Genomic DNA, 10,552 nt, shown 5'->3' on the forward strand with positions numbered 1-10,552 from the left:
ACAGTAGCTGATGCACTGAGCAGGGAGCCGTTTGCTAAACCTAGAGTGATGCACAGGCTGACAAGGACCTCGTATGATGTCTTGTTGAGGGAGGCTAGAGGTTTAGAAGTGGATGACGTGCAGAACATGTTCCGTCTTACCTGTGAGGAACCAGAGGTGAGGAGGAAGGGTCTAGGACTGTCAACTCAGAGTTCCTTTAAGGCCAGTGGTGAGGTGGGTAGTGACAGTGGGAGCATATCTCGTGAAGAGGTATCTGCTGTACTCCACACACATCGCTGTTGGGAGGATGGCGCAGCTATGAGAGCAGTCTCTCACGTGCAGCAGTTAGAGAGGTTGGTGTCCATGGGACAGAGCCCATTGCCTGTTCTCACTCATGAGGAATTGTACGACAAACAGTGCCAGGACCCTGTCACTGGTAGAGTCAAATTCTTTGTAGATAGAGGCCGCCGCCCATCTCGAAGAGAGAGAGTTCATGAGTCGAAAGAAACAAACCGCACATTGAGACAGTGGGGAAAACTCACAACAAAATTGGGAGTGTTGTACCGTGTTTCGAAACACGTTGTGAGTGGGAAGAAGGTCTTTCAATATGTTGTACCGAGCGCTCTGAGAGGACAGGTGCTAAAAGGGGTACATGACGAGGCTGGGCACCAGGGCCAGCAGCGCACATTGTGGCTCACTAGACAACGTTTCTATTGGGACTCCATGGAAAAGGATGTCAAAGAATATGTGAGTCATTGTAAGAGGTGTGTACTGAGCAAAGCACCTGAGCCGGAGGCTAAGGCTCCGCTGGTATCTATAGTCACCACTGCACCATTGGAGTTGGTGTGTATTGACTTTTGGTCGGCTGAGGATGCCAATAATAAGTCCATTGATGTGCTTGTTATAACTGACCATTTTACCAAACTAGCGTGTGCTTATCCGTGTCCCAATCAAACTGCAAAGACGGTGGCCAGAGTGCTCTGGAATAACTTTTTTTCTGTTTATGGTTTTGCAGCCTGCATTCATAGCGACAGAGGAGCTAATTTTGAGAGTGCACTCATAGCAGAAATGCTTCAGATGGCAGGGGTTGAAAAATCCCATACCACGCCATACCATCCTATGGGAAATGGACAAGTAGAACGTCTAAACCGCACTTTAGGTAGTATGATCCGTGCTTTGCCACCTCGTTCCAAGGTGAAATGGCCTCAGATGTTGAACACTTTGACGTTTGCTTATAATTGCACAGTGCATGAGACCACGGGGGTCCCACCCTTCTTTTTGATGTTTGGCCGCACTCCAAGATTACCTGTCGATGTCATGTTTCAGAGTGTCCTTTTAGATGGAGATACGGTGGATGTGGACAAGTATGTCCAGTCACTGGGAAAGGATCTAAGGGAAGCGATGGCACTTGCTCAAAAGCATGCTGAGAAGCAACAGACCAGGCAAGCTGAGGTGTATAACAGACAGTTAAAGGGACATGCGGTAGAGAAGGGGGATCGGGTCTTACTGGCAAATAAGGGGGAGCGAGGCAAGAAAAAGCTAGCTGACCGCTGGGAGAGTGCCGTCTATACTGTAGTGTGTAAAAACAGTGGGCTGAATGTATACAGTATCCGTCATCCTGTCACAGGGAGGATTAAGACTGTTCATAGGAACTTGATTATGCCCGTCAATTTCCTGCCTCTGCCGTCATGGGACGAGTCAGAGATTGAGGTGTCTATCCCTGGCACTGCTCCGAGTGAGGAAATGACAGATGATTCTGATCAGGATGAGCTGAGAACTGCCCGGTGGGTTGCTCATCTTCCTGAGTCCAGTGTGGAGGGGGTAGTAGATACCACGACACCAATGGGTGTATCAGAGCCAGCAGGGGAGCAGGCAGGGAGCATGAGTAGTGACCAACATCATAGAATTGCATTTGAGTCACATAATGGTGAGGAGCAGGAGTGTATACGGAAGAAACCACGCCACTTTTGGGAGGAGGGACCAGATGCAGATGTTGAATCAGAGGAGTCATACTCTGTAATTGTTTATCAGGATAGTGATCAGTCGTCAGACACGACAACTGTGGAATCATTTACTGGAGACATGATTGCTTCGGAGGAGGCCCCTTGTAATGCATCCTTATTGGTACCAGTGAGTGAACCTGAATCGGCCATTGTCGATGTCACACCAAGTGTAGTTGAGCCACCTCAAGGGGTTTACACTAGGCAGGGGAGACTAATCAGGCCAGTTAACAGGCTCATTCAGACGATGGCAGTACAAGTCAGGGCTCTGCTGTCATCCTAGAAGATGATACAATTTTTTTTTGTTTTCTTTTGAGTAATTACTTTTATTACTGGCATTTTTTTTCTTTTCTTTCATTGATTTTGCTGTTTGATTTTCTTTGAGTCATACTGGTGGTTACGGTTGTCTATTGCATTAGACATGATTTGGTAATTTTGGTGTATTCCGTGGTATAAATATGTACATGGCATGTTTTTTTGCCTGTGGTTTGATAAGGGATTAGCTACCCTTTATTTTTCCTGATCCTTTATCGGATAGCTTTTGAGCTGGTCAACCTATTTTCTAGGTCTGGAATGAAGGGAATACATTGAGTTACAGGTGACACGTTGACTTGTTGTAATTTTTTATTTTATTTTCTGTTTCTTTGGTTTATACTTACGCTGTTGAGCTGATTGAAGGGAACACTGTCCATGATCTGGCATAAGTCAGTGGGGGAGTATGTAGCAGAGTGAAGTGGTTATGCTAGTATCATGGACAGAAACTGGTATCTTTTATCTTAAATATGTGTTTCAAAACAGAAACACTCTTATTTTGAAGGAACAAAAGTGGATCAACGTGGACTAACCTGCACCGAGTCCATTCTAGGTTTTGGAGGGGTGTCTGGTTTACTACTGTATATTAATTCCCTCACATTGAGTTACCAATTCCACAAACGAAATACCGTTTGGGTCCTTTATAATGGGTTTAGAGAAGATAAGATATCTTTCCATTGAACAATTGTTGTATTGTAAATACGTTCAACTAATGTATAAAATGGTTTCGCCGGTTTGTCGACGAGAGACACGCCGGTGGGAGGTGCTCGCTCTCTTTGAGTATGTGCAGCATGAGAGCAGAGGTACGAGCGTTTGTTTATCTAATATGGGATTTAAATGCTTTGTATAACTTGTTTTGCTATTGAAATACCTTGTTGTGCAATGACATTAATTCACCTGTGTAAAACAGCAACAGTACGTTCGTGTACTAAACTCGGCATTCTGTGTGGCAAATATCAGGTGGAGTGCACGCTGATAAATGGACAATAACACCGTCGTGTCTTACGGGCTGTGCTGTTGTGTTTAACAGGTATGAACCGCTGTTTTTGTATTTATTTTGGTTTTATTAATGTGTACACACTGCTTTTATTTCATATTGTTTCCTATGTTGTTACTGAAGCTACTTTGCACGGAGCTAAATGTATTTACTGGCTGTAACTGTAGACGGCGCGCCGTGTTGAATGTACGCGCGCCGCGCTCTTTGAGTATGTGCAGCATGAGAGCAGAGGTGGAGTGCACGCTGATAAATGGACAACAACGCTGTCGTGTCTTACGGGCTGTGCTGTTGTGTTTAACAGGCAATAAAGATCACCAAACTGGGTACAATTGTCTGCGTGTTGACGTCCACCTCACACCAGACACAACGCAGAATCCATCACGCTACACAAGCTGACTGAGGCTCACTGAAATTTACTTAGTGTGCACTGTTCAATCAGGTTGTACACAGACAGGAGCGTGACCCCATATACTTTGTATTGGATTGTGGCTAACTATCTGGAGCTAGTATGAGGAACAGCATGGCCTGTGCTAAGAAAGGACTCTACTGCTAGCACTATTACTCAGTAGTACTCATTTACATATTTATATCCAGTTTAATCACCTGTACATTTTATATTACTACTACACTTTACTTTGAGATTTGCACTGTGGTTGGATGCCAAACATTTTGTTTTGTACTGTACTTGTGCTGTATAATGACAATACATTTGAATCTAATCTAATCTACCGATCAACACCATCATTGGTAAGCAAGGAATAGGGCTAGGGTTCCAAAAATATGAACTATCCATATTGTCAATCAAACTATAATATATGCAGCCCAGTAATGGTCAGTAGTAAGGCAATGGATACTGGACATTATTTCCCAATAATATTCAGGATGCTCGAGCATTCCATGAGCTGGTGCCTGTATATACCATATCACAATGACAATAGCTGGCATGAACTTGAATATGAAAAATCTGAATGAGATTATGGGGATATGCTGATAATAGTAGGGATACTAAGTCATGTTTATCACCTTATCACCTTATGTCACCTTATCTTGTTTACTGTCCTGTTTTGGGGCAAGCTTGAATTATGTTTCCATGTTAATGTTTCCATGTATTCATGTATTAATTGTGTGTTTTATTGTGTCTCTAGACAACAAGGACACTGCCAGCTTGCTGATTTTGTCTTAATAATAATAATAATAATAATAATAATAATAATAATAATAATAATAATAATAATAATAATAATAATAATAATAATAATAATAATAATAATAAATCCAATTAGCCTTCAAATTCTGTAAATGTTTATGTTCCATTTGTTGTGAAGATAATGAGCTAACGTTAGCTACTGTAAACAGTTCCATTCTTGTAGATACATTATTTATTCAGTTTGGGAATATCCACACTAGCTAGCCTATGTTACCTGCAGTCAGCTCCTTGTCAATACTATTATTATTATTATTATTATTATTATTATTATTATTATTATTATTATTATTATTATTATTATTATTATTATTATTATTATTATTATTATTATTATTATTATTATTATTATTATTATAATAATAATAATAATAATAATAATAATAATAATAATAATAATAATAATAATAATAATAATAATAATAATAATAATAATAATAATAATAATAATAATAATAATAATAATAATAATAATAATAATAATAATAATAATAATAATAATTATTATTATTATTATTATTAATAATACATATGAGATGAAGCATGTGGCGGCCATCTCATGGGAGAGATATGTAATATTGATTGACTGCAAAACACAGAAGTTAAAAGCGTGTGGCTGTGGTACTAAGACGTTAATAAAAAAAATATATATATATATATATTTAATGGCTACGTTCGTCTACAATCTGTTTCATGAAGTCTGTTTTACGTTTATCTGTCATGTCTTATGTAAAACACTGAACGTCAGAACTTTGAAGTAGGCAAAGAGCTGAGGTTCAACTAGTCAAGCTACAGTAAATAGCAGCCCTTTGTGAGCGGTGTCGTGCCTCGGACAGCTGTGTCATCACATTCCCTGCCGCCAGAGCTGGCCGCTTGAGAAGCAGGAGCCTCAGCTTGCCGGGACACAACCTCTTCCATCAGCCAAGGCCAACCCCCTGACAGCAATTTTTTGGAGGTAAGCCTGTTCCATCATATGATGTCTTACTGTTGGAAAGCCCTGCATGTTTACATACAGTATGTCGCAAACAATTTGACGTTATTTCGCGAGCCAGTTGTAAGGTGAGCTATCTTGTAACACATCTTGATCACAAAGTCCAGCTACCAGAAGGAAACATACATAAGTGGGTGGAGCATATAAGGTCAATAAACGGTTTGAAATTGACAAGAAAAACATTCTAAATTGACTACATTTAATTTCCTGTCAGTTGATATTAGCAAACACTGCAACAGGAAATCAACTGCAATCCAAGCTGTTCTCTAGCAACACAATGCCACCAAAACCAAAACCAAAAAAGGCAAAACGCATACAACAAAAACCCTGTCCCAACTAAGACTTTAACCGGTGTATCCGGACCATCGGCGCGCACGTGGAAGTGCTTTCTGTCGCCACGTACCTACAGGTGACATCTCGGGGACGCTGGCCGTATACGGGCCCTCCAGGAACTTTGGCTCATTGTCGTTGATGTCTTGGACCTTGATCACAAATTCCGACTCTGGCTCCAGGGGTCTGTTGGTGTCGATGTCCACAGCCTGGGCGCGGAGAGTGTAGTAAGGCTTCTCCTCTCTGTCGAGGCTCCTCAAGGCATGGATGTCCCCTGTCGTCTGGTCTATGGTGAAAATGGAGCCGGCCCCATCCCCAGAGAGGGTGTACTTCACCACGCTTTCACCCCTATCCAGGTCAGTGTGCAGCTAGAAGACCAGAGAGAGAGGGGATGGGGAGTGGCAGGGGAGGGGGAGACAGGTTGAGTCCAAACAGTGACACAGATAATGATGATTCAAGCAGAGCACCGGGAGAGAGCGTTTTCACAGTGCAGGCTCTTCACAAAGGGGAGGCTTTAGTGAAACTGAGTGAGGATCAAAGAACACATTCTTGTATCCTCAGAGATCTGCGGAATAGAGTAGAATAAAGAAAGAAAAATGGAATTATTACCGTTTCTGAATATTTTCCCTGGATTAATGAGGCTAAATCTTCCATTAATAATGTATTTTCTCCATGCGGCACTGCGATAAGTGATAACAGCTTGACATTGTGGGCCTGTTACTTTTCAATAATATGACTCAAATATCTAACAGTGTAATGTTTTTTCTTTTTTTCTCTTCCAAACGGCTGCGAAGCTCGACCTGTCAAATCCGGGCGCACGTAATAATTTACCACAGGAATACATTTTCAACACCTTTAAAGGATCTGACACGACTCCAGCCAGAGGACATGCTTGTCTGACCTAAATCTATCTGCCGTATGTCTTTGTAGGAGTATTAGGCGAACACTTCCCCTGGCCAGGGGCAGTACACCTGTTGTTGACATGGCAGCAGATTCCTCTCTGTGAAGATGATCAGCCTCACAACTTGAACCTTTTTAAATATTCAACAGCCATAATGTGGCTCAATGGCCAACGTGCATAGCTTCCTAACAGTCGGCCTGGTATCTAATCATGTGGACTTCACATTGACAGTTGTGAATTGCAGAATTGCAGTTCCAAGACAATGATATATGAAGTCTTTATGTTAGTACAGTATCTTTTTTAATGCAGTATTATAATTATTATGGTACAACAATTAAAGGACAATTACTGTGTATTAACATATAAATAACCATAAATAACCTATAGGTAGTATGCTATAGGTAGTAGATATCCGCTTCAAGGTTCTTGACCTGGCATAGCGTGCAACAAGAGGAACGGCTCCCTTCTACCTCTGGTCAATGGTCTCTAACAACACACCCTCCAGACCCCTACGCTCTACATCTTCTGGCCACCTCAGACCCACTCCCATCAGAGCTCCTGGGGGGTCATCAAAGCGAAGCAGGCTATTCTCGGTCCTCGCTCCACAATGGTGGAACGAACTCCCCACCACAGTCAGGGCAGCTGAAACGCAGAACATTTTCCGCCGTCGACTAAAAACACAACTCTTCAAACAATATCTACAAAAAACCAAACCAAACCTTCTTACTGTCTTTTTACTAGTATGTACCCTACTATTATGCTACTAAACTTATACTACTGTACTAATTATCATGCTAATAATATGTCTATACTACTATGCACTCAAGCTAATAAACAAATAATTGACAAATAATGCCACTGACCCTTGGCTGCCAGAGAGGTGCCTCTCTTGCAGACTTGTTGTTCACAATTTGTAAGTCACTTTGGATAAAAGGATCAGCTAAATGACTAAGGGTAAATGTAAATGTAATGTAATGCTAGAGAAGATCTGGTAATGACATTATTTGTTAATTTATTGTTTGTTATTATGAACGTGTGCTTTCTCAGCGTACTATGCTTACTATGGCTTACCTGAGAAAACACACATTACCAGATCATCTATGGATATTTCTATGTCATTACACAGTGATTACCCAATAATTTGTGTATTGGAATATGGAGTGCTACCAGACAATTTGCAATGGCCTACATCATCACTGATGGGAGAAGTTAATTTTGGAATTTGCTATACAGAAATGAAGACTGTGACAAATCTTCATTCTGTATCACTGGCAGTGGCAGCCCAACCCAGTGTGAGAACAATCAATCTCCTGAATGTTCTTCTATTAGGAGAGATCAGGAGGTAATTGATCTAAGCTGCGTCAGAGGGCTAGTGTGTCATGTGGTCTGTGCAATATTGTGCCATTTCTTTTTGTTCCACACTATGTAGGGCACTGTATTATCACACTCCTATGCAGAGAGTTGGACAACATTTCTGCCCAAACAAGAAGTACACTAATGGGTGCTACCTTTACTTGTATTTATTACCCTATTATATTATTGTGCCCCCCAAATTCTTTTGTCTCTGTTATAAATAAGCAAATTATTTGAAAAAAGTTAAATGATTCAATTTCAACCTTGTTTATTCACAGTGTCCAATGGAAACAGTGATGAACGCAGCCATAAAGGTATGGGTTCGTCACACAGAAAGGAAACAGCACTATAGTTAACACTACGCTTTACTTTTCTACAAAAATGGCATAAGTCATAAATGTCCGTAATTGTATCTGGTTATTAGTGATACTCTGTATACACACAAGTCAACGTTATAGCCGCATTTCTTTCAAACTAATTTGATTGCAGATTTGACGTCTGCCCTCTAGGTGTTCACCAGGCCGTGACGTGGAGACGCAGAGACAGCTCTGCGTGGGAGCGTGTGCCGTATTATACCACTGTCCTATTCACGCTACTCTGCGGAATAAATCTTTATCGTCCTTTGTTTGAAGGGCACTGTATTATAGTCTTTTGACTGAATGAGTGAAAGCCAGCATGGTTACTTTACACTCTGCTCGACACCGTTTATTCAGTACAGGTACCCAGGGAGAGGCCGTCTTTATCACACCCCGCAAATCAATTCATAACAGCACAATTAAAGATGAAAAGGAAATACAAATGAAAGGGGGGGGGGGGAGAGAAAGAAAAGGCACATCGTCTCATTAATTAGAAGTGAAAGTTGACTGATACTAATTAAAAATTCCATTACTCGTAACAATGGTAATCAATTATGCAAAGAGATTCATTAATGGCAAAGCAGACGCCGCCTCTCATTTTAAACTGTGCCACACAACCCACCGGGCCCCACCGACCAGAGGCCAGGTTGCTACCCGGTGGATTATTGACGGTATATCAAAAGGAAAATAAGTTAATTTCTCTTAGTAAAAAAAATGTATCTGGATTTGCGGGCTTCGCCTCGCCGCGTTTGCTTCATAAGTTTTGAGACACATAAATCAACAAAACTAAAAGTATGTGTGCTCTGAATTCAAAAGATGGCATTAGTGTTATCATTATGTAAATCCAATAAAAAGGCAAACATCCATTTGTCTAACATAAAAGACTCAGGAAGTTGGAATGAGAGAAACGAGAGAGAGACAGAGAGAGATAGAGAGAGAGATATAGAGAGATATAGAGAGATATAGATAGAGAGAGAGAGAGAGAGAGAGAGAGAGAGAGAGAGATAGAGAGAGAGAGAGAGAGAGATAGAGAGAGAGAGAGAGAGAGAGAGAGAGAGAGAGAGAGAGAGACAAGATGAGAGAACGAGAGACAAGGTGAGGGAACAAGACAAAGCTACGGTACAGTATTTGTACATTGTATTAGAAGGAGTGTGAGTTCCCCATGCGTAGCGCTTCCTACGTGTTAGGAGCATTGCTGTGCTCAGGGCACAGGTTGGACACGGTGGCTATAAAAAGAACTGGATCGTCAAGAGGAACAACAATAATACAATTATCATCATCATCTGAATACACCTCTGCCACACGAACATAATGATGTTTATATTCATTAGACCGGGAGTCTAACCGGGCTGATTGCTCGGCGTGGAGGCATTGGCCCCGGCAAACGGTGGCGTCGCAGGGGGGTCGGACTCACGCCATGCAAATTTATGCCGTTGGATTACAGTCGTGTCAATAGCTGATTCCGAAAACAAACACTGTGTTTGCCAGAGCAGCTGGAGCAAACCGAATCGGTTCTAGGCAGGCCCGTAAAATTGATCATTTACTGAACACACCGGCATGTAAAACGTGTCTTAACCTGTTAAGCCTTAAGGCTAACCCTGCTTTTCTTTATCATAAATCGATCAATACAGACCATATTAGATCCCCAATTATCATATCATGGGGTATCATTGGAAAGCCAAACTCATTGGCTACAACCCTGTGTAAAGATTTTCGAGATCGCCAAATGATTGACGGAGCTAGAGCCCCGGGAGTCGGGGGTGGTAATGTGTACTTTTGCGTACTTTGGGGCACGCCTCACATATCGGCATGTAACTCGAGAACCACTGAACGGTTTTTGTCACCTGAAATGGCAATCGACAGGCAACAAATAGGGCTTTAATTCTATCTATATATTGTATTAAAAGAAATGCACACCCGAGCCACTAGAGGTCGGCAAAGAATCGTCCACATGTGGGCCCTTGTATGTTAAGAGATTAATGTTTTTAAATATTTTTTTTTAGCCAAGAGTAAAGACCACAATCATATCAAAAACAGTAGTCAAAGTGTATATTTTCATTTTACCGATGTTTTATATGATTTATCGGAAATACGAATTTATCGGAAAATGCTAATTCTCTTAAAACCAC

At 41.3% G+C, this 10,552-nt stretch overlaps 1 protein-coding gene across 1 annotated transcript in view; it reads right to left on the reverse strand.

The window, feature by feature from the left end:
- Positions 1–10,552, reverse strand: part of LOC311238080 (cadherin-12-like) — a gene marked incomplete at both ends in the record, with an annotated part of 187,865 nt that overhangs the window by 153,205 nt on the left and 24,108 nt on the right. The window contains one exon of the mRNA XM_084326050.1: positions 5,887–6,181. Within this exon, the coding sequence (XP_084182176.1) occupies positions 5,887–6,181 (295 nt within the window). The remainder of the gene's footprint in view (positions 1–5,886; positions 6,182–10,552) is intronic.

This window comes from Notolepis coatsorum, assembly GCF_963971535.1.
Source record: "Notolepis coatsorum genome assembly, chromosome: 12".
NCBI lineage: Eukaryota > Metazoa > Chordata > Actinopteri > Aulopiformes > Paralepididae > Notolepis > Notolepis coatsorum.